The sequence below is a fragment of the Toxorhynchites rutilus genome, chromosome 1 (assembly GCF_029784135.1).
Source record: "Toxorhynchites rutilus septentrionalis strain SRP chromosome 1, ASM2978413v1, whole genome shotgun sequence".
In the NCBI taxonomy this organism is placed as follows: domain Eukaryota; kingdom Metazoa; phylum Arthropoda; class Insecta; order Diptera; family Culicidae; genus Toxorhynchites; species Toxorhynchites rutilus.
Window position 1 is genome coordinate 84,222,215 of NC_073744.1, and position 25,676 is coordinate 84,247,890.

Consider the following 25,676-nt stretch of genomic DNA (forward strand, 5'->3'; position numbering starts at 1 on the left):
CAGTTCTTTTACGTTTGGTATGATGACATCTTGGTTTTGAAGTCTGTGTTAAACACATTTCAGTCGGAACAAAAATGCCCCCGATTTGCATGCATTTGCAATTCCGAGTTCTCCAGACACCTTCGTTTAGAAGTCTGTAATAAGTAAACACATTTCAGCCGGAATAAAAATGCCCCGAATTGCATGTATTTGCAATGCCAATTTCCCCACGCTCCATGGATTTGAAGTCTGTGTTCGGGAAACCGTAAAACGGGCCAATCAAAACTAGGCAGTTAGGGCGTTTAGATAACGCTTGACATTTCACAGTTACTCAATTGTTTATCTAATGAAAAATAAAACTTTATTAATTGCGATAGAAGCATAGAAATATTCCGTATCAATTGATGCAAACATCTTTCCGATCCAATAAGAAATGTTCGAGTTATAAGCATTTGGAATCATTCATTCTTCCTGCATGTTCTGTATTTAGGTTCTCATTTTACTCCCCATATACTCCGGTTAGAAGTAGTCCCACGTCAAAATAGTTATTAGCGTTAATTTTATTTAATAAAAACGTGACCTGTTTTCTGATTTGGCACCCTTAATGAAAGACGTAGTTCTACGTCAAAAAACCAATGAAACCAAAAGATATATGAATCTTATTCCTTTTTGTTATGATTTTAGTATTTTGGCACTGAGAAAAATAATAATGGTCAGCTGCATCCCAACAGGAAGTATCCCCTGTCTGGAATACGTACAGAGCATTGGAGACTGCAACATCCCAATTATGACAATAAATTGTAATACCAACCTTGAGTCATCCGCGAGTAATCGGTTACATATTACTAACATAGATGGTAAGAAAAATTGTCAAAATATTGAACTCCCGGCCCCGTCATGCTAAGGCCGAGGACATAGTGAATGCGATGCGATGCGGGCTCGTTTGCGAGAAAGCTCTTTCGCGGCGAAACTGTTTGTGGAGTGTTTTACCGCGAGTGAACGCAAGTGATGGTTATCAGACGATTTATCTACAAATATCTTCACAACCGAGCGCATCTAACGAAAATAAAATTGAGTTGTTGAGAAAAAAGTAACCAAATGCCACTGAGAAAAATGCTGGGAATTTGCTGTACTTTCAATTCAACCGTATAGAATGAAGATGTGATATCGTATCTGGAATCGTTGTGCTGGGTTGTTTACATGTTAAATGGAGTGGGATGAAACATCAGAAAATGCGCGATGTAAAGCGATCAGTATGTTTCAATTAATCCCATCGCAACGTACCGCGTTTACTTGTCCTTGGAAAAAAGGGTTTATGAAAGATGGTTATGAATAGATCTGGCGGTCAGTAATTCAAAAGTCTTTATTGGCAAACATATCGGTTCAAAATTTAGGAAATACAGGTTATTTTTAGATAGAACCAACCGTGAATCGCTTTTCGGCATATCGGCAAACCCGAGCGGTACGTCCACATTTAGTCGGCTTTAACGGGCGGCCAAGGCCGATTGACGTGATGTGGACGCGTCTTTACGAAACAACGAGTACAAAAATAAAGATACATTTAACGGCTCAAAAATCTATGTCAAACACTATTGTTTGATTCATTCGATCTGACATTGGCACTACCACTTGATCTTTAAGCATAAACGAGCACTCAAACATATCCATCTCGTCGAAACTATCCTGTAATTCCGGTGGTGGAACTTCGAGTGGTTCGAAAAAGAGGCTTTCCTCCCTTAGCCAATGAGACCCATTTAGCAATGAGATATTGCAAACGTCTGTTGCATGAATATTAATGTCTTTCTTCAGTAAAAGTCTTCTTTCCACATTTGCATTCGACTCCGCGATGTTTTCCATTTCGTCAATTCTGACACTCATGGCTAGTAGTTCCTCTACTCCAAAGCGGGGCTGTACAATGTCGTTTCCTGAAGAGCACTTCCCATAGTTAGGGTCACACACGCGGTCAATAACATCGGATAGACATGAGTCTGAATCATCATCCGGATTCTCATTCGCTATTCGTTCAAGAATGAGCGTCATATTCAAGTCATCTGAATAAAGAAAATCATAAATAGCAGTTAGCAGCAAACTGATGTTAAGAAATATCACCATTTTCATCTGTTCTTCCCGAACATGTGGCTGCCGCTGATGACCCATTTACGCAATCTGTACGGTCGACATCCTCGAATTCATCCGCCCTCATGCATTCCCATAATGTGGGTTGATCTAAACTGCTGGTTTGTTTGGACCCACTGATTTCCTGTGCTTTTTTGTCGTTTGTCGTTTTCTTTTTAGGTTTACTTTCCGATGCTAAAAACGACTCAACCAATGTCGGATAAACCAGTTCGACGAGATCCTTTGGCTCGATCGTGCTCCACAGCGTATCCATCGTATTTCCCGACACACCCAAGAATGTTGCAATCTGTCCATCTCGAACTAATCCCGCAAATAAGAATGCCTCGTCACTCCAAACGATTTCATAGCTGGCGACTCCTTTGGGGAAGCGTTTCTTCTTTATGTAACTCGGCACGAGCATGACACTAAGTTTCCCAGCTGATTTCTGACTCAGAGTTACCAGTTGCCATCTCGTAAACAAAGGAAGCAGCTTTCGGAAGCAATGTATTTCATTCCATTGAAGCAAATCTCTCATTTTTTGCTGCAAAGGGGGAGAACGTTAGAAGTTTATATGAAACAGAAGGGGTATAATACAAACTATGAATTTAACCATATTTGGTTGCTTCCATCCAAGATCCAACGGCGGAAGCTTGCGCGGGCGAACCATGAATTCATCTATAATCGCTTCCGAAGGAAAGTTTGGGGTTAGCCATGATTTCCGTTTTATTTCCATTTCTGCTCTAATCTGAAGACGTTCGTTTGCCCATTTCGATTTATCGCAGCCAGTTTTGGTCTTGCAATCTGGACAGCCACTCCGTCGGTGGGCAGCAGACTTTCCGCGGTGACCACAATCCGCGCATGTGTTCTCTTCTCTCATTATTGCTTCTAAGTTTATTAAACGTTTCGACGGTTTTCCCCATGATCTCAATTTTTCCAGTATTTCGTTATTATCATAACGAGCGAGCAACTTTTGAACAGCCCCTGGACCAACGCCAGAGACACCTGGACAGTAATCACACCCCAAAAGTAAACCCATAGCAATTATTTTTGGCTGGCCCAAATCTATCACATTTCGAATCCTCTCCATATCATATATATCGACTGAGCCTCCTCTTTGGGTGGCGGAGAAATTCCGGAATACCTTAACTGCACCATACGCAAAGCAGTCCGAATCTTGACTTACCACACCGTAAACAAGATTCTCTCTGTTGAGATAAGCGCACAGCGCTTCAGCCTCTCCTGGTGCCTGGACGCAAGTGAGACCCATCGTACCCAGCAGCTCTTCACACTGTTTCATGACATGCTGGAAACGATTACGATGCTGTTCGGATGCACCGGAAGTTGTTCTTCTTGGGCGAGCCCCACGGAATTGGACATGATTTCTTTTGACGAGTATGTCATATTTGATGGGTGGTGCAGCCCCTTCGAGAACAAATATGGGAACTATCCCAACTTGTAGTAAATAGCACGTTCGAAAGAACAGGTTACTGGCACGAATGAAAGAAAACATTTAAATTTATAATGCAACTTTTTACCTGTATTATATTTACCGTAAATAAAACCGTGGATGGACAGAATAATCCACTACATTCAGACTTTCACAAATCCATCCCGACAAATCGACTGCAACAGTTTTGTCGTGTAACACAAACAGAGGTTTTCGCTCGCAGTGGGGTGTGAGTAAATCCCATAGATGTTTGATACCCATTTTATCTAAACTTTTCAGGATTTCATGCAATTCGAAAATACTTCTGAGAAGTTACAATTCGCGTTGACGGCATTGAGCTTCGTATTACGAAATGGGGGAGTAGGCATGACAATATGGATTTGCAGAAGAAATGAACACACTTTCAAAATAAAAATTCTGAAAGAAAATTATTTTTCTCATATCAAATTAGTACTCTATGTAAATGAAAATCACTTCTGCTTGTAAGTAATGAAAAAATATCATACAAAAATTGTGTCTGAAGATAATTTTATATTATAATGGTTAGTTTCGGTGAGAATATCTGGAAATTCATAGAAAATAGTTGAAATGAGGGTCAGAACAAGATACTTCTAGTAGATAATAAAAGCCAAGAAAAAATTTCATACAAACTTTAGCAATTTAAAACTGTCTTAGGGCCGACTAATTTGATAGAGAATAGTTAGCCTCATACAAACTAATGTCGTAACCAGATGTCGACACCTTTCCGCTGTTAACGCAAATTGCATCATGCTGCACTTTTTTCAATCGATGCGCAAATGAACTAATTCATTTGTGGGAACTCTCTGTTGGGAACAAATGAACAGCAGTTTCGTTTAAGGTACTCAGAACTACAGCGATTCACCTCTAATTTGACATATATCTAATTCGATAGACCTGGAATGCGACAAGAGTAATTGGACATCCTTTGTGCAAATTTCTACAATACGACAATTTTTTAGGAGGTTCTTTCAACCTAGATTATGTATTTTGCACACTTTTCTTATGGTTTTCTAATGGTCCAATTACAGGTCACCTCTAATGCGACACTGAGTGGTGTCTCTGTATGTCGAATTAGAGACAACTCTCTGTATATCCGGATAATATCATGGACAGAAATTCGCGTTGACGGCGGAATGGTGTCGACATCTGGATACGACATTATTTTGTATGACGTCAACTATTCTGTATCAGATTAGTCGGCCCTAAGGCAGTTTTAAATTACTAAAATTTGTATGATTTTTTTTTATTTGCGTTATTTACCTACTAGAAGTACGTTGTTCTGAACCTAATTTAAACTATTTTCTATGAACTTTCAGATATTCTCACCAAAATTTATCATTATAATATAAAATTACCTTTAGACACAATTTTTGTATGATATTTTTTCACTACTTGCAAGGAAAAGTGATTTTAATTTACATAGAGTACTAATTTGATTTAAGAAAAATAATGTTCATTCACAATTTTTATTTTAAAGTGTGTTCATTTCTTCTGGAAACCCATATTGCCATACCCATACCCACTCCCCCATTTCGTAATACGAAGCTCAATGTCAACGCGGATACAGTTGTACTAGCGTTGTACAGGTACCATCGAAGCATGACAGACATACTTTGATTGTACATTGTACCGCATGCCAAACTGACAATCAGAAATTTGACCAATTTTCACCACATATTTCAATGAAAAAGGTTTCTTTTAGGCGTCTAAACTATCAAACACAACAAACAAATTTCTATTCTGAGTTATCAACTCAAGAAAGCCAATGAAAAGAATGTTTACTAACAGTTTTGATTCGGTTTGTTCATGCTATCCACCACTTACCGTCTATGGCGCTGCGCATAGTACAGGGTTTTCCATCTCGGGCTTTCGAAAGTATACAGCTCTGCGCTGACAACCGTTTGACATAGCTGTCAACCAAAGCGTCATATCGTTAGTTGAATGTCTGCCATTTTACAATATGGATCGTTTTAGCATCGCACAACGTGTTAATTTTGTTAAATTATACTGAAAAACCGGCAAATGTTTTTCGAGCATTATGGACGGATTTTGGTCGTCATGGACGGCCTACAGAGCACAGAATCGCTAATTTAGTGCGTAAATTCGAACAAACTGGATCCGTAGCGGATATTGTGAAACCTGTGCATCATCGTAATGTGCGTTCGGCCGAAAATATTGCTGCTGTTGCTGCCAGTGTGGAGGATGACCCGAATGTTTCGATTCCACGGCGTGCTCAGCAATTGGGCTTGTCAAACACATCATTGTGGCGAATTTTGCTCTGGTACAAAAATTAGAGCGTGGTGACCATGAAATGCGTCGGGCATACGTCGATTGGGTGAACGAACAACAGCAGCAAAATGCTGAATTTTCGCATCAAATTTTCTTCAGCGATGAGGCACATTTCGAGCTCGGTGGCTATGTGAACACCCAAAATTTCCATATATGGGGCTCAGAAAATCCGCACGTGATTGTTGAGAGGCCATTGCATCCACCAAAAGTCACTGTTTGGTGCGCATTATGGTCTGGTGGAGTCATCGGGCCGTATTTCTTTGAAAATGGTAACGGCGAGACGGTAACTGTGAATGGTGAGCGCTATGGCCGCATGTTAACCGATTTTTTTTGCCCCAAATTGAAGATATGGATACGGATGACATGTGGTTTCAGCAGGACGGCGCCACGTGCCACACAACGCATAATTTCGCGTTTTGGTGATGCCAATTGGCCGTCCAGATCATGCGATTTGAACCCGCTAGACTTTTTTTTTGTGGGGTTATGCGAAAGACCGTGTCTATGCCAACTCTCCGCAAACTCTTGAACATTTGAAAGACAACATTCGTGAAGTTATGACCGAGATACCGCCCCATATGTGCCGAAAAGTCATCGAAAATTACCTGTTCCGGATCAAGCTGTGCGAGGAAGCCTTAGGTGGACATTTGAATGATGTTGTATTTCACATATAATGGCATAAACCAAACTTTAATTTGAAATAAAAGTTTCACCGAAATTCGAATTCTAAGTGTGTTTTATTTCAATTTACTTTCGGAATTCAAAGTTGGAAAACCCTGTACAACGGTAACCATGTACAGCGGTGAAACAGGTCGGTACAGATACAGCGATTGTACCGAGTTGTTTGCATGGTTCTAGCGCTGTACATGGTGACAGACATACAATTTTCAAAGTACAACCACGGCAGTGGAACTTCACACAAATCACTCGTCGAAAAGTGTCTCCTTTTGCACCGCTTGTTTACATCGACGAATATATTTTTTTCCACTATGTTTCGTAGGAGAGTGTATGCATACTAACAGATTTCTACTACGAGGTGTTTAATGAAGGATGAAAGGTGGGAATGTTTATGTTTATATATGATTTATCGTACGATTTAATTGAATGCATAAAAATTGTCAACAAAACTGGAGTTAAGCACATTTTTAAATTAGAACAAATATTGATAAGAGAATCCCAGCAATTATTGATGTTTATTGCGTGATTTGGTTACTGTATAAGTTGTTTGAAACGAAGGTTTAGTGTAATGATTTTATTTTGTGGATTATATTCACAAACTTACAAGTATGATTAATATAAATTGCATGTATATGATGCTCCTAGCCAGCCCATACATTCAAACGAGGAGGCGATATACATACATCCTAGAAAAAAATAAATCGTATAATTATCGTTTATATTACATCACAGTGTTTGGATTTCGATCAAAATCGAATGATACACAATGTGTCATGCAAGTAAACTCTCACGAACATATAACCAAATATGAGAGGATCATTCAGATACTTGTATGAATGGCAACAAATGGGGAAAGAGAGTAGTGTTGCTAGTAAAACTATGCGGTCTATATGAATATACACATTTCAAGGGATAGAGGCGTTAAAAATGGAAAATATAATCTGACTACCCTTCCGTTAACCTCTATCGAGCTAAATAATCATATAGTTTGCACTCTCTGAGACTTAAAAATCAGGATCTGCTACATTAGCTGAATATGAATCTTTCGCTTTGCGTTGTCCGTACGATCCTGCTGTTTCATGATGCATGGAGAGGTCGGTATGCATATGTTAGAGGCAAAGAAGAGAATAAGCTTTCTGCACCGAAAGCGTATATGATAGCTTTGCTTGCATGCTGGTGTGCAATGAAGTGCGAGCCGATGCAGAGTTGTCTCGTTCTCTTTTGTGTCGTGATTTGCAGCACATAACAACAATAGAATACCGCTGGGGGAAATGTTTCCTGAAAGATCATATTTGAACGAACGAAAGCGATTTTTTCAATGAGTGGATCATTTGGCAAACATGAGGGGGCCAAATCAGAAAACAGGTCACGTTTTTTTGAAATAAAGTTAACGTTAATAACTATTTTTCCTACAAACGGATTTAAACGTTTTGTATACCAATCGAATTGAAAATTTTCTAAATTTTTTTTTGTTGGATATGCTATACATTACAATTCCATAGTCTGTATATGGTTTAAATTGATGAAAATCCATTTGCGTGCTTCCCCGAACCGAGCTTTCAATAACGGGTAACTTATGCAGCCGCTAGAACAGAAACAACGAAGAGGGATAGCGAGAAGAGAAAATTTGCGAAGTAAACCTCACCCTTGCATAGTGAGTAAGCTGTCACTAGCGTATAAGTATAGCATCTCCTCTGAGGAAAATTTTCAAAATTTTTCTGTGCCCGAAACAGAAAGGTCGCTTGTTCTGCTCGTTTTGTGTTTAATGTTTCCCCTCGAGCTATGAACACCATCCGAGTCGTGGCAAAGCAGGCAAAAAAAGAGCAAAGTACAAATTATTATAGGTCGCTTCTAAACATCAGTGTTTGGTTTTTTGTGTGTAGCTTGTTTTCATTGCGCAAAACTTAGAACTTAGAAACTTTGTTGACGATTTTGACCGAGAGTAGAGAAACGATTTTTCATAAACGGTTATTCTTGCGATGTTTCATTTTTAGCACTGCAACTATGTGCATCTGTTACACGTGTGTTTGATGTTTGTTTAACGGCGATGCGCTTCTTCTTCTTCTTCTTCTTCTTCTTCTTTTGAATTATAGACACTTGAAACTCAGAGAGTTCATTCGTCTTCGATGGCGATGCACGGAAGATGCCTCTCGTTAATATTCAGTGCAATACGTGCATTGATATAAAGAAACGAATTGCGACATATGACCAATTAGTGTACTCGCAAAGGCAAAAAATGATCGTTGCTTCTTGAAATGATTCTACAAAACTGCGCAAGCCATTAAACCTTTTCAGGGTCTCCGGAACTTTTTACTAAATAGTTATTTATGAAATTTCGACGTATTCGCAAATAATATTCGAAATGATAAACCATCAAATTTCAAAAGAAAAAAGTTTGCGTAGTCCTACGTTCTAGGCGGTCGTGTCTCGGATACAACGTCCCGATTTTTTTACGATTTAATGTTTGCTGGGCAGGCCCAAAGGCAGTTTTAAATTGTTAAAATATGAATTAATTTTTTTACTTCATGTTATTTGATTACTTGGAACATGTAGTACTGAACTTTATTCAACCGTTTCTATATAAATTTTGCGATATTTCCACTAAAGCACAATAAACAATCAGGAATGACGTATCCGATTACAACTCTTTCATATCATATGTAAGAGCTTTAATTGCCCTCGAATCATATTTCAGATAGCTGCGGCTTGATAATCCAAACAACCGGAGTTCAAATCCCATCGGAGAAATTCTATAACCGTCGCCACCATTCATATCAAACATTTGATTAATTCCTATTTGTACAAACATAAATGTTTATAAAGGTTCTATATACATACAAAAATAGTGATTCTCCGGGCCGAACATTTTACTTTAATATTTTCCGCCATTTTTTATGGCAGTGATGAATCGTATATTCGTATGACAACAGACTTATTTTGTTATTAGGTATTACCTAATAACTTTGCATGTACAGTAAGTTACCTCTAATTCGACATTTAGTTAATTAGACAGATATGTAATGGGACACAAATAATTGGACATTTTCATCTCTAATTGGATATTTTGTAAACATCGAGTTTGGTACCCAAAGTATGGTCCCAGATTGAAAGTCGCTACCAGACGTCGACATTGTACCACTATCATCGTGAATGTTCAATAACAGGCCAAAATCGCCTCCAAAGCGACACGACCACTCACAGTATAGTGTCGACGTAGGATGGCAACTTTAATATGGCGCCATAATTTGGGACCCGAACTCGATGTTTACAAAAATGTCCAATTAAACGTGTCACATTACAGGTCTGTCCAATAGTCTAAACGTCGCATTAAATGTAACTTACAGTATATAAATTTTTATTCCCAGCTGTTTTGAGGCATCTCGCACAAATTGACATTATCATTCAGTTATCAGTGCAAGTCGGTGCAATTTTGACGTAGGACTACGTCTTTCATTTCTATACCGGGGTGTAAAATCAATGTTCCGAAAACGAAAGCGTTACGCCGGAGACCGAGATTTTGAGCGTTAATAGCTCCTAAACAACCGAACGAAATGGTATGATAAACACTTCATTCGAAAGATAAAATGTCTACGCGTTATATACTTGTTACTTCTTCATCCAAAAACTTGTTTCAATAGTCTTAAAATTGCTTTCAAAATAGGCTATTGAAATCATCAATCGGTATATAAGCGAGCGCAGCTCGTAAATCCACTCAGTTATAATTGAACAGCGATTGGAGCATGTTGTCGCTGTTGTGGTGAAGCTAACTTCGTTTATCATGAAAGCGCTAATGAGCGGTGTCCCCAAGCGCCTGTTTGTGCACCTTAGGCCAGAAGGGAATCCATCAGGAGGAGAGTGATGCCATAAACGGTTCCGCTTGAGAGATCGGAGCAGCCACCACACACGCACATACACGCGCGGAGCTATTTTCGTTTGGTTGCCATCCAGCATCGAGAAGATTCCGAAAAGATGTCATCGTTGCTGAAAAATAATCTGCCAGTTCCCCTTGGAATTGAAAAATACATTCATGCGAAAGAGTTTATATTAATGTTTTCTATCCATATAACACTGCAATCAAATACATTTGGTTTTGCGATTTTTCAATCAAGTGCACTGAACAGGTGGTTATCGAGTTAGCATTAACCACTGGTGGTCTTCGAGTAGCGAGGAGATTCTGTAAAGAAATTATCGTTATCGTCAAGTGCAATTAGCAGGAAAGCTTTTGAAGATTTTTCTTCCCCATCAGCAGGATATTTTCGTATCTAATATTGGATGCGCGCAACAGAAAATGTTTCGCATCGCGAAAATCATATAATTTTCAATCGATTATTGCTTAGTCGTCGAAAGTTTCAAATTCAAAGAGTTCATTTGCCTTTAGTTTGCTTTCCAAATAGCCATTGAAACCACACCTTCTTTCGATTCAATCACGGTCAAAAAGCATACTTAAGCGATATACTGGTGGAGAAACGCATACATTTTTCGTGAGGACATCGACAAGACAACATCGTTACTGAACGAGCTGGACGGCGAGGGATCGAGGAATTCATTACCTGTCCTGACCTGACCTGACCTGACCTGACCTGACCCGACCTTTTTTTTTTTTATAGAGGTTAGGAACGCTCTTCCAGCCTTATCTGGGAAGGGATAACCCAGACGTCGAGAGGGGATCGCACCCACAAAAACCAAGCCCTCTACTCGTAGCCTCATTCCCCCCGGGACCACATCTAGGCGACTACTTCAGGGGGCGGCTGTGCTCATACACTTCACGAGTTTTCAACGCTAACTAGCGTTGATCCTTCCCTTTTTCTTTGTATATCTCATTTACGAATCCATTGTACTCCGCCGCGCACATCCGTTGCAAAGGATTCCTTTTACCCGTCGAGACGTGTACCGATTAGGAATTGCCCTCCAACTTGACGCGCAACCCGTCACAGTCACCCTCGCGGGGTTTCTCACCTGTCGAGACGTGAACCGATTAGGAAGCGCCTTCCAACTTGACGCGCGCCCCGTCACAGCCACCCTCGCAGGATTTCTCTTCCCAACGGAGCGCCGATTAGGCAGTGCCCTCCAACATAACGCGCACTCCGTCACAGCGACTCTCGTGGGGTACAGTCCGTTGCAGCAGCCCTCGCAGTTGTGTCTCTTCTACGGTCAGGGGTTATTACCACGCTGGTCGACCCTCCACTTCCGCTGTAGCTCGGACATGATGTGCACAATTACACTGTTCACAGCGTTCCAGGTGCCCTCCTCGCGACACATTTCCTCCACTATGTTCCCGGCATGAAGGGCAGGCAGCCCCTTGCGTCTTGCGGTGAACCTGGGACACTCGAATACCACGTGTTCTGGTGTTTCCTCCACGTCTTCACACTCCGAACAGAGTGGCGACGTTGCGTGCCCGAACCGGTGCAAATATTGCCTGAAGCAACCATGTCCAGACAGGAACTGTGTCAGATGAAAATTCACCTCCCCGTGCTTCCTCATCAGCCAGGTCGATAGTACCGGTATGAGCCCATACGTCCACCTACCTTTCTCCGCCGAGTCCCATTCCTGCTGCCACTTCAAGAGTGATTCTACTCTCGCTGTTTTCCGGATACCTCTGATTTCCTTCCGTCTGTAGCACTCTCCGTCTTTCGCCAGAGTGATGCCAATCGGGATCATGCCGGCGATAACGCAGACTGCCTCCAACGAGATCGTCCTTTACGCGCTCGCCACTCGCATCGCCATGAGCCGAAACGTACGGTCCAGTTTTCTACGATCCGATGGGTTTCGAGAGCCGCAGACCAGGCTGGTGCTCCATACCGCAGTATGGACGAGGATACAGCAGCCAGAAGACGTCTTTTGCTACTGTAAGGTCCTGCGTTATTCGGCATTATTCTCGCTATCGCGCTAATGGACTTCTCTGCTTTCTCGCAGACGTGGTCGACGTGGTTGTTAAAATTCAGCCGGTCGTCGATCATAACCCCCAAGTATTTCAATCTACGCTTAGAAGGTATCACGTGTTCCCCGACTGTAATTTCCGCTCGCTGCACGGCTTTGCAGTTACTCACCAACAATACTTCCGTTTTATTATGAGCAATCTGCAGTTTCACTGCTTGCATCCAGTTCTCTACTGAGACGATGGACTCGATTGCACGCATCTTCACCTCTTCGAGTGTCTCGCCTGCCACTGTGAGAGCGATATCATCCGCGAAGCCCACGATCTCCACGTCTTTGGGAAGCTTCAGATTCAGTACACCGTTATACATTACGTTCCAGAGCGTTGGGCCCAGGATAGAGCCTTGTGGTACGCCGGCCGTTATATTCAACGTTGTCCGCCCCATGCTCGTCTCGTAGACTAGGACGCGGTTCTGAAAGTAGCTTCCTAGAATTCTGCACAGGTACCCAGGAACCTTCATACGGTGTAGGGACTCGGCGATGGCTTCCCAGCTAGCGCTGTTGAAAGCATTCCTCACGTCGATCGTTACTATAGCACAATGTCGGTCGCCCCTCCGCTTTTGCTGTGATGCCTTCTCTGCTTTTTCAACCACTGTCCGGATAGCATCAACGGTGGACCTGCCTTTCCGGAATCCAAACTGCATCTTTGACAGACCATGGTCACTCTCTGTACATTTCGTCAGTCTGTTGAGGATAATCCTTTCCAAGAGTTTCCCGAGCGTATCCAGCAGGCATATAGGCCTATAGGATGTTGGTACCCCCGGGGGCTTTCCTGGTTTTGGCAGCAACACTAACTTTTGGATCTTCCATTTCTTAGGAAAGTGACCATCATCCAAGCATTTCTGTAGCACTATCCTGAAGATGTCCGGGAACGCCTGAATCGCCGTTTTCAAGGCCGCGTTGGGGATTCCGTCGGGGCCGGGCGCTTTCTTTACCTGCAGTCTCTTCGCTACTGCTACCAGTTCTTCATTGGAAACTTGAGGACGTTCGGTAGCTATTTCGGCGTACGGTGTCGGTGGCCATATCGTAGGATCATGCATCGGAAATAAACCCTCCACAATGACCTTCAGCTTCTCGGGATACGATTCGACGGGCGTCACAGGTCCTCTGATCTTCGCCATCACGACTCGATACGCGTTGCCCCATGGGTTGGCATCTGCCTCTCGGCACAGCTCCTTAAAACAGTTCGCTTTGCTCATTGTAATTTCCCGTTTCAAGGCGGCTCTAGCTGCTCGGTACACCGTATTACGTTCCTCTCTATCAGCACTGTTTCGTGCTCTCTGAACGCGTCTTCTGGCTCGAAAACAGCTAGCGCGAAGGTTGCGAAGAGAGTCGTTCCACCAGTAAGCTGGGCGTCTTCCATTTTTTGGTGCAACTTTCCTCGGCATGGTAGTGTCGCATGCTCTCACCAGTAGATCTGTCAACTTTTCTGCGTTCCATTCTGAAACTTCGCTATCTAGACGAAGTGCTTCGACGAAAAGGTCCTTGTCGAAAGCATTCGTCTTCCACTTCCGCTCACAGCTTGTTGTCCTCCGAACTAGCACGTGGTTTCGTTGACCGATTCTGTACCGGATCGCCTGGTGATCACTGTGCGTATACGACTCGCACACTTTCCACTCCGTACTCGCCAACAGCGACGGACTGCAAAAAGTAACGTCGAAGATGGATTCGCGCCCATCTTTCCGGAAAGTGCTGGTGGTACCTTCGTTCAGTAACGTTACTTCCAGCTTTGCTAGAGCTTCCAGTAGACTGTACCCTCTGATGTTGGTGCATCTACTTCCCCACTCCACCGCCCAGGCGTTGAAGTCGCCTCCAATGACGATCGGTGTTCTACCAATTAGTTCCTCGGTCATTGCGTCTAGCATCTGGTGGAATTGATCAGTTGTCCATCTCGGGGGTGCGTAGCAACTACAAATGAAGATTCCATTAATTTTGGCGATTACGAAACCTTCATGTGAACCTCCAACCACTTCCTGGTTAGGATATCTGCCCATCACCTGTATTGCAGCAATCCCTAAACTATCCGTCGCCCAGCTGCCGTTATCACGGGGTACTCGGTACGGCTCCGCTATGATTGCAACGTCGCATTTTGTCTCTGTTGTCGACTGCCACAACAGTTGCTGAGCTGTGTTGCAATGGTTCAGATTGATCTGAATTATCTCCGTTACTGCGATTCTGCTAACGCCTTCTTATACGAGGGACACTTGAAGCTTCCTGTCGCATGGTCGCTGCCGTTCTCTGGTTTGCAGAGCAGGCATTACGGTTGCTTCGTGCAGTCTCTCGCAACATGCCCTTTCTCACCGCATCTCCTGCACAGTTCAGACCTGTCGGGGCCTGTGCAGCTTCTTGCCTGATGTCCAAAGCCCATGCACTGGAAGCATCTCTCCATCCGCTTGGCCACCCGGGGCACCATCTTCAGCGAGCAAACCGACCAGCCAACTTTTATTTTGGTCGTTTCTACCATCTTATTGGCTGCGACTGTTGAGAGCCGTATCGACGCCGTTTGCGTACCACCATACGCCTTCCTCATACGGATCGTCATTGGTGTATTGTCCAGCTTACACTGTTCTATCAACTCGCGCCTTAGCTCCTCGTCTGTCGTGATTTCGTCCAGATTTCTGCATTCGACCACTGATTCCTGGGAAAGAGCCCTCACCTTCACCTCCTCACCGAGCGATTTCGCAACCAGTTCCTTGAAGGCTGAACTTTTGACCGCCGGGTCCCTCTTGAGCTCGAAGAGCATCTCTCGTTTCTGGGTACGCCTGGTTTTCACCACCTTCTCTCCCAGTTCTTTCAACTCCGGATCCTCCCTCACTTTCCGTAGGAGTGATGCATAAGTCACTCCTTCCTTCACCTCGACGATCAGGGCCTCTCCCTTACTTCGCTCGCGTCGGGGCCTAGGTTTTTTTGTCTCCTGCACCCCTTTCTTCTTTTCTTCTTTCTTCTTTCATTTCTCCGTCTGTTTTTCGAAAGTGCGCCATCCACTGCCTTCACCTTCCTTTTTGTTTCCCAGGTTATCATTTTTAACCTTCTTCATCCCCTGGAGTATACCTCTTCCTTTTGTCCGATCGTGGATTTCGTGGCGTCTTCGGCGTCTCCTGTATCTCGACGGACATCTTCACCCTTGCTTCAGCGAGTGCTTTTTCGACAACCTCTGCTCGCGTGATCATCTCCTTCTGTTCACGGTCAGCAGCCGTAACGGCCGATTTGATGCTTGTGACTAAATGTTTTATCTTAGTATGGACAGTATCCTTAGTATTGACCTCCATCAAGCTTGACCTCCCGACCTGCAGCCCTTCTAAAGAAGTGGTGGTGTTGGCTTTATGCGTTAGCACTTGTATCAGGCTACTCTCTCCTTGTTGTGGATCCTGTTGGTGTCCTGTAGGATTCGCTATGGCTGTCTGGTTGCGAATTGGTGATCTCTGGAGCTTACCGCTCCTTGCGAACACGCTCGCCTCTCCTGTTGGTGTGTCTTCATTCCCGTCGCTTCGTCTGTTGAATTGTTCGAAGGTATTCATGTCTGTTGGGTCCCAACTTTGGGCCGCTATCTCCGCTCGTTGTACATAGTCGCTATCAGTGATCCCATGGTTATCTATGCAAGCAGTGAGGCCATGCAGGGGTTGACACGGTCCTTCATGGGGACCGTGTTCAGAGCCAGATCAGCGCAAGTCAGGAATGTGACATCTGACGCCTAGTACCTAGTGCCTGAGTCTAGACGAGCATCGAACGTACCCGAAGACTTGCCAAGTTATTACCGGGACGGGGGCAATCGCACTATTAGCCCACACGCCGTTTCAGGAAGGTGTCACTCTTCCTTACTCAGGGAACAGGATAGTACGACTGTCAGCCTTCAGCGTCGTGTTGAAATCGTTTCCGTAACGTGTCCATTTTCCATGTCGTAACTAGTATGTCGTAATCAGGATCTTACTGGCGTCGATCCTGATGTGCTTGGCACTCCTTGCGTTGCTCCTGTACACGGTATTTCCCCCGTGCAATCTCCAATAGGCTTTACCGCGCCCTTACTCGCGTTGTCACCCGATAAGTCGCCACATACGACAGGGACAGGGACCAAGACCCGAAGTGCTATTCTAGGCCGGCAACTCCACGACGAACCTGACCTGACCTGACCTGGTCGGTGGTATGATAGCTTCCGGAACACTTAGCCGTCTTGGGGTGATTTTCGCTGAGCACGAGCTGGAAGAATTCGTTTCACGTTCCGCTCGGCTGCACTCAAGCATTTTTCCACTTCACTCTACTTCTATCAACTTTCGTCTATCTCACCTTTCTATCCTCTCTTCACCTTTTACTTCAACTGGGTATCAACTCTTTCTTAGTCGGTCTGATTCGTTTGATGGTTCCAGCAAGAATGCCCAAGCCACTCCGATCTATCCCTTCTCATCGCCTTTTCTTCCTCTCCTTTCACTTTCTCACTGTCTCTTCTTCCTGTAGCCGTTGACGGAACTTCCTCCCGTTCGTGCTGTCAACGCTGACAGCTCACCTTTCTCCTTCCATCGTTGTCGAATTCACGCATGATTAGTACGATACATTTATTTTGCTCAAAAGACTTTACATTTACCGACTATGCAACCAGTCCAAAACAAACAAAATTTGACTTACATACTATACAGAAAACATTGAACAGACAACTCTTCGTGACCGATAATAATAAATTGATCGGTAACAACATTCAAGCGAAAGAGTTTATTATGTTATATATCCATATAATACTGCGACCAAATACATTTGGTTTTGTATTTTTTCAATCAAGTGCGATCAACGTAAGACCACGTCTTTTTAGGCAATTTATTAGAGGTGCAATGAATCTTAATAAGGAATTCCCGCCCTACGCGCACTGGGCAACGATGTTTACTCAACAATTTCTCAAACGAGAAATGGGTGTTGTGAGAAAGGATGAGCGAACGCAAAAATTATGTAGACTGATTTGATGCAACAGATGTTTTGTCTATTGGAAATGGAATACAAATCATATCACAATACAAGCAATGTATTATGTATTATACAACTTTCCTGGGATTGCTTCTTTTGCTGAATATTGTGCTTTCAACGTAACGCTCTCGTTTTCGAAGTACCCCAAATATTCATTTATTCATTCATTGAGAAATGATTCAGATGCAACTAAAAACAAATGATCACTAAATCAACGATAGTCCTACGTCACTCTTGCGGTTATACCACAGATATACCCCCTTCCTATTTTTTAATAAACAAATAATCGATTTACACGCAATTTAGTTTGACCACCCACATTCCGTTTTGCCTGCCAAGATCGGGTCGATGAAATGTCAACAATCGACCTCAAATGCTGCCACCTTGCAATCGAGTTATCGACCTTTCATATGCATTCATCGAACAACTTGACGCCACTTTTTCGCCAACATGTGCAAGGCGTCGACCTGCTTGCAGCGCTGCTTCCAGCACTGCTTGCTGCTTGTTTGTATTGGTTTGTTATTGAAAATGAAAAGGAAATACATTGATCGATTTAAATCATTTTATTGAAAATAAATAATAAAAATCCATGTATAATAAAAATAATTTATATAATGGAATCGGTGCATCCGGGTTGTCTGGATTGACGATTCAAATCCGACTGAGTACATTGATGAATACCTCCTTGCCCTTGATGACACAGATATGTGGCTGAGGAGGATTCTTCAATGTGCGTGAAGCACGGGATCTCCAATGGGGAAAATTGCTCGAAATACTATCGATGGCCAGGTCCTGCTGCTGTTGCTGTTGATGCTGTTCCCCGGAATAGCACCCTGGACTTAAAGGATACTGCTGCGGGAAAGCTGATGCTGTTGGCTGGTGTGACAGAAGTGGAAATAAGCAATGTGGTGATGAGGGAAATCATCTTTCTCATTCGCCGATTGATTGAGTCGGATGTATTCATAGCTGAAACAAAATAAAATGATTAGTAAGTGAAAAGCAGACATGAATTCCCTACTCACCAGTTGTATGATCCGGATAAAAATGCGAACATTAAAATATCATGCGATTACGTTCGCTTACCTCGCCTATTTTCATTCTACTCTACAACGGAATCAGTGCATTCGGGTTCCTCCGGGTGGTAATTCAGCTGAGCAAGTTGATAAATACCTCCTTGTCGTTTAGTTTTCGTGTCTGAAGAGGATTTTTGAATGCGCGCGAAGCACGGAACCTCTAATGGGGAAAGTTCTTCGCAATACCATACCATGGTCAAATTCTGCTGCTGCTGCTGTTAATGCTGTCCCCCGGCATTGCCAACAGGGGTTGGAGGTTACTGCTGCAGGAAAATGGATGTTGTTGGCTGCTGTGATAGAAGTGGAAATCCGCACTGTGGTGATGGGAGAAATCATCTTTCTCACTTACCGATTGATGGAAGCAAACGAGTCGAATGTATTCATAGCTGATAAGACAAGATAAAATAATTAATAATTAAAAAGCCGAAATATATTTCATACTCACCAGTTGTATGATCCATTTGTTTTTGTTTGAGATGACAGTTTAGCGGAGTGGAAAAAAGAACCACCAGTGATGCCATTTGGTTTGTTCAATTATTCAGTATTTTCGCCTAACGAACTATCCGCGTTGGCGATATTGGGGAATAGGCATGACAGTATGGATTTGCAGAAGGAATGAATACACTTTTAAAATGAAAATTATGAATGAACATGATTTTTCCTTAATCAAATTAGTACTCTATGTAAGTGAAAATCACCATTGCCTGCAAGTGGTGAAAAAACGTAATAAAAAAATATGTTTTGAGATAATGTTATATTATAATGACAAGTTTTTTTTTAGAATATCTGAACGTCTATAGAAAATAATTCAAATTAGGGTCATGACAACGTACTTGAGGTAGAAAAAATTATGCCAAGAAAAAATTTTCATACAAATTTTAGCAAATATAAACTGATTCGGGCCGACTAATATGATAGTTTGCCTCATACAAACTAATGTTGTATCCAGATGTCGATACCTAATCGTCGTCATCGTGAATAGGTAACAGCGTTACGGTCGTTGTTAGGTCGATGTTTTTTTCGTCGATTGGATTGTGGGCACCCACAATTAGTCGGCCCGAATCAGTTTATATTTGCTAAAATTTGTATGAAAATTTTTTCTTGGCATAATTTTTTCTACTTAAAGTACGTTGTCATGACCCTAATTTGAATTATTTTCTATAGACGTTCAGATATTCTCAAAAAAAAACTTGTCATTATAATATAACATTATCTCAAAACATATTTTTTTTATTACGTTTTTTCACCACTTGCAGGCAATGGTGATTTTCACTTACATAGAGTACTAATTTGATTAAGGAAAAATCATGTTCATTCATAATTTTCATTTTAAAAGTGTATTCATTCCTTCTGCAAATCCATACTGTCATGCCTATTCCCCAATATCGCCAACGCGGATAGTTCGTTAGGCGAAAATACTGAATAATTGAACAAACCAAATGGCATCACTGGTGGTTCTTTTTTCCACTCCGCTAAACTGTCATCTCAAACAAAAACAAATGGATCATACAACTGGTGAGTATGAAATATATTTCGGCTTTTTAATTATTAATTATTTTATCTTGTCTTATCAGCTATGAATAGATTCGACTCGTTTGCTTCCATCAATCGGTAAGTGAGAAAGATGATTTCTCCCATCACCACAGTGCGGATTTCCACTTCTATCACAGTAGCCAACAACATCCATTTTCCTGCAGCAGTAACCTCCAACCCCTGTTGGCAATGCCGGGGGACAGCATTAACAGCAGCAGCAGCAGAATTTGACCATGGTATGGTATTGCGAAGAACTTTCCCCATTAGAGGTTCCGTGCTTCGCGCACATTCAAAAATCCTCTTCAGACACGAAAACTAAACGACAAGGAGGTATTTATCAACTTGCTCAGCTGAATTACCACCCGGAGGAACCCGAATGCACTGATTCCGTTGTAGAGTAGAATGAAAATAGGCGAGGTAAGCGAACGTAATCGCATGGTATTTTAATGTTCGCATTTTTATCCGGATCATACAACTGGTGAGTAGGGAATTCATTTCTGCTTTTCACTTACTAATCATTTTATTTTGTTTCAGCTATGAATACATCCGACTCAATCAATCGGCGAATGAGAAAGATGATTTCCCTCATCACCACATTGCTTATTTCCACTTCTGTCACACCAGCCAACAGCATCAGCTTTCCCGCAGCAGTATCCTTTAAGTCCAGGGTGCTATTCCGGGGAACAGCATCAACAGCAACAGCAGCAGGACCTGGCCATCGATAGTATTTCGAGCAATTTTCCCCATTGGAGATCCCGTGCTTCACGCACATTGAAGAATCCTCCTCAGCCACATATCTGTGTCATCAAGGGCAAGGAGGTATTCATCAATGTACTCAGTCGGATTTGAATCGTCAATCCAGACAACCCGGATGCACCGATTCCATTATATAAATTATTTTTATTATACATGGATTTTTATTATTTATTTTCAATGAAATGATTTAAATCGATCAATGTATTTCCTTTTCATTTTCAATAACAAACCAATACAAACAAGCAGCAAGCAGTGCTGGAAGCAGCGCTGCAAGCAGGTCGACGCCTTGCACATGTTGGCGAAAAAGTGGCGTCAAGTTGTTCGATGAATGCATATGAAAGGTCGATAACTCGATTGCAAGGTGGCAGCATTTGAGGTCGATTGTTGACGTTTCATCGACCCGATCTTGGCAGGCAAAACGGAATGTGGGCACTTTTTGATCCGAACACACTTTAATCTACGACAGTTCATAAATATTTCCATGCTCATATAAAAAGTCTCAAGGTTGTCATATACCGGTCTGTGGGTGAGTCAATAAACGATAAACAATGATTAAGTACGTTTGAGAAAGTACAACGAAAAGTGAAATGCACCATCATATCCGACACAGTCCATAACACTTCCTCAGGCAGTAGACCGATTCTCATCAGGACAAACAGCCATTCCATGACAACCCGATATAAATAGCTCTTCTTTTTTGGAGAAATATTACACTTGCAAAAAAATGGATTTTGTTTTCGTAATCATTGATTGTATTTGTTTTTTATTGTTTACATGGATTGAGACTAGATGACGCTATATTTTCTTTTTTTCTTGTTAGGTTGAGGTACGTCTTTCATTTCTATACCGGACCGGGGTGAAAAATCAAAGTTTCGAAAAGGAAAGCGTTACGCCGGAGACCGAGATTTTGAGCGTTAATAGCTCCTAAACAACCGAACGAAATGGTATGATAAACACTTCATTCGAAAGACAAAATGTCTACGCGTTATATACTTGTTACAATTTCATCCAACTAGTTTCAATAGCCTTAAAATTGCTTTCAAAACAAGCTATTGAAATCACTAATAGGTATATAAGCGAGCGTCGCTCGGAAATCCACTCAGTTGAACCAAAGATGTAAAGCCCAGACTGTGTCACTTGAACTGTAAAATATGTATGCAAATAGCAAAACATCTGAATAAAAATGCATTTAAGTTGTAAAAAAAAAAAGAAATCCACTCAGTTATAATTGAACAGCGATTGGAGCATGTTGTCGCTGTTGTGGTGAAGCAAACTGTTGAAAGGTGAAAGCGCTGATGAACGGTGTCACCAAGAGCCTGTTTGTGCACCTTAGGCCAGAAGGGAATCCATCAGGAGGAGAGTGATGCCACAAACGGTTCCACTTGAGACATCGGAGCTGCCACCACACACACACATACACGCGCGGATTTATTTTCGTTTGGTTGCCATCCAGCATCGAGAAGATTCCGGAAAGATGTTATCGTTGCTGGAAAATAATCTGCCAGTTCCCCTGGGAATTGAAAAAAACATTCAAGCGAAATAGTTTGTTTTAATGTTTTCTAACCATATAACACTGCAACCAAATACATTTGGTTTTGTGATTTTTCAATCAAGTGCAATGAACAGGTGGTTATCGAGTTAGCATTAAGCACTGGTGGGCTTCGAGTATCGTGGAGAATGTGAAAAGATGTTATCATTATCGTCAAGTTCTTCCCCATCTATAGGATATTTTCGTATCCAATATTGGATGAGCGCGCAACGGAAAATGTTTCGCATCGCGAAAATCATATAATTTTCAATCGATTGTTGCTCAGTCGTTGAAAAAAGTCGAAAAACCAGAGAGTTCATTCGTCTCTAGTTTACCTTCCAAACTGCCATCGTAAACCACACCTTCTCTCGATCCAATCACGGACAAAAAGCCTACTTAAGCGATACTCTGGTGGTGAAACGCATTCATTTTTCGTGAGGACATCGACAAGACTACATCGTTACTGAACGAGCTGGACGGCGAGGGATCGAGGGATTCATTACCTGACCTGAAACGCATTCAGTTTGTTTGGAACTGTGAGGGAGCGCAGAAAAGTCGATCCATCAGGAGAAGAAAAGAAGGCGACCTGCACTGCATTAGCCTTTTTCGATCTTAACTATGGGGCTGGTGCTAGCGGGCGCACTTTAGCCCAGTTCTCCTTTCTCTCAGCTCTCACTTCGCGAGCCGATCTGCCAGTATACCCGACCGGCCGGCTGCTTGAAGTGGTCTAGTTAGTAGTTTTTCTACCCGCATTAAGGAAACACAACGTAGGATAATAGAACCATCAACGTAAGACCACGTCTTTCGGCAATTTATTGGAGGTGCAATAAATCTTAAGAATGAATTCCCGCCCTACGCGCACTGGCAAACGATGGTTTTGCTCAACAATTTCTCAAACGAGAAATGGGTGTTGTGAGAAAGGATGAGCGAACGCAAAAATTATGTAGACTGATTTGGTGCAACAGATATTTTGTCTATTGGAAATGGAATACAAATCATATCACAATACAAGCAATGTATTATGTATTATACAACTTTCTTGTGATTGCTTCTTTTGCTGAATATTTTGCCTTCAACGTAACGCTCTCGTTTTCGAAGTCACCCAAATATTTATTTATTCATTCATTCAGAATTGATTCAGATGCAACTAAAAACAAATGATCACTAAATCAACGATGGTCCTACGTCACCCTTGCGGTTATACCACAGATATAACCCACTTCCTGTTTTTGACATAGGACTATGTCTTTGATTTCTATATAGGGGTGTCACTCTACGGTAACTTCTCCATTTACCGATAATAGGCATCAATTTTATATTACAATGTATGTTGTCCAATCAATTTGTGCTCAATTCATGTTTTTATCGTGTAGGTCTCACTACTAACAATTTGTGTAATTGTGGTCCAGGATGTCATAATATCGAGCATGTTGTTTAGTTATGTGAAAATGAAATAAATGAATTAAATGGCGGCTGATTTTGTAGATCGAAAGGGTATACCCGCGTAAATCAGATTATGATACCTTGAGTAGTCGCAATCTCACAGGCCTATAAAGTTATTACAAAAAAAGTTCCGGACAACGTGGTAACGAAGGAGATAATGCTATTTTTTATCTAGAATATATTTTTGTAGTCATAGATTGATTTGACTCAGGCTTATATTCATGTAGGTCTTAACTATTTAGACTTATGTTTAAAAATAATACATGATGACTCTTTCTCTTTTTCTGCATCATTGAATAAACAGAAGAAAAGGGTAGTAATGGCTTTAATGGTATTTTTCTGTACATTTTTGAACAGAATGCGGTACCGAATTCTACCACGTTATGTCATCTAACCCGTTTAAAGGATACAAGTACATACAGGAAACGGTTTTTCCAGTGCATCCATTTGATGTATCAAAACAGAAAATACAGGTTTTGAACAATGTAAACTACATTTAAATGCAGTTACTACACGCAATCACAGTCCTATGTCAAGATCCCGTCTGTGCCCCTAGGTTCAGACCCATCAACTTTTTTACATAACATATCCAAAAATAAGAGATTTGATTTATTCGATTTAGAGTTATGATTTTTCAAAGCTAACCGATGGTCCAGAAAATCATTTTTTGTCCTTTTGAATTGATTTTGTTTTAAAAAAAAATCGGTCTAATATTTTGCGATAAGGTACAAAACTACCATTTTTCGCGAAAATCAGATAACCACTATATCAGTTAGGCATGGAATGGCTTCAAAACTAGGCAGCGCTACATCCAGACGGTAGAACGAGAATTGATCATCCTCCATCCGAGGATACTCATTTCACGAATAAACATTCTCCACAATGGGTTGATTAGGAAAATTCATTTACATGCTCAATACATTCGAGGCGTCATCAAGCAAAGCAAAGTCCAGACACATTCATCATGTTGGAGATAAGGTTCCTGATATGTATGGTCCGATCCACTAACGAGCCACTATTGATCTGTGTTGCAATGCGTTATAAACATACAGTCATTGTGTGTTAACTAGAATCAGTAACTTCTCTCCCCTCTGAAATTGCTCCCGGATGGACATACAGAATAGTGAATGTATGTGACCATGTTTGCTCGTCTTCTTCTTCTTCTTATATGGCACTACGTTCCTAGAGGAACTCCGCCGTCTCAACGTAGTATTACTTGCGTCATTTTCATTAGTACTTAGTTGAGATTTCTATGCCAAATAACACGCCTTGAATGCATTCTGAGTGGCAAGCTCTAGAATACGCGTGACCACAGTGCAAGTCAGAGGAAATTTCTTTGAAGAAAAATTTCCCCGACCAGAACGGGAATCGAACCCGAACCTCCGGCATGTTAGGTTTGACGCTAACCACTCGGCCACGGGAGCACAATGTTTGCTCGTCGCTCCTTGCAAATATTCAATACGTGTTGTTTAGTGCGAAACGTAAAGAACGAACTCTTTGTAGGGCCCTACGAAACATTTGAATGCGGTATTCTGGTTACTCAATTAGTAATGATTATATGTCAATAAATGCATGATTACGACGCTTTTCAGGATACAATGTAGTATTTTAAATAACAAAATGCGGTTATATATATAAAAAAATAAGCATGCCGTTGAAGGTCAATTTGAAAACTGAAAAATAAAATCAGATCTATAGCTATTATGGTAAAATTTTAAATTATATCACTCTCATAAAACTAATAAAACGTGAAATGTATTCCTAATACTGCTCACAACTGAAATACGAACATCATAGTAAAAAAAAATATCACACGTGTGGCGGGCAATTTCAAGTGTTAAAATGTATCGACTGATCATCGTTGCTATCACAGCACGATTCCAAATTGTGGTGGACGTATTTTTTTGTCTATTCATTGGCTGTTGATACGTTTTGA

The 25,676-nt window shown here is 41.7% G+C and overlaps 1 protein-coding gene and 2 long non-coding RNA genes across 3 annotated transcripts; 1 reads left to right on the forward strand and 2 right to left on the reverse strand.

The window, feature by feature from the left end:
- Positions 1–1,353: 1,353 nt before the first annotated feature.
- On the reverse strand, positions 1,354–3,819 carry LOC129764790 (flap endonuclease GEN-like). The gene is made up of 4 exons (XM_055764280.1): positions 3,645–3,819; positions 2,693–3,581; positions 2,089–2,635; positions 1,354–2,030 (listed from the first exon to the last, which is right to left on the reverse strand). Exons 1-4 carry the CDS (start codon positions 3,800–3,802, stop codon positions 1,549–1,551), a joined length of 2,076 nt encoding a protein of 691 aa, XP_055620255.1. The 5' UTR covers positions 3,803–3,819; the 3' UTR covers positions 1,354–1,548.
- Positions 3,820–18,031: 14,212 nt separating this feature from the next.
- LOC129764797 (uncharacterized) lies at positions 18,032–19,000 on the reverse strand. The gene is made up of 3 exons (XR_008741240.1): positions 18,926–19,000; positions 18,430–18,866; positions 18,032–18,373 (listed from the first exon to the last, which is right to left on the reverse strand). It is a non-coding gene; the product is annotated as an uncharacterized LOC129764797 (long non-coding RNA).
- Positions 19,001–20,063: 1,063 nt separating this feature from the next.
- On the forward strand, positions 20,064–20,895 carry LOC129764803 (uncharacterized). The gene is made up of 3 exons (XR_008741244.1): positions 20,064–20,091; positions 20,151–20,491; positions 20,548–20,895. It is a non-coding gene; the product is annotated as an uncharacterized LOC129764803 (long non-coding RNA).
- Positions 20,896–25,676: the final 4,781 nt, after the last annotated feature.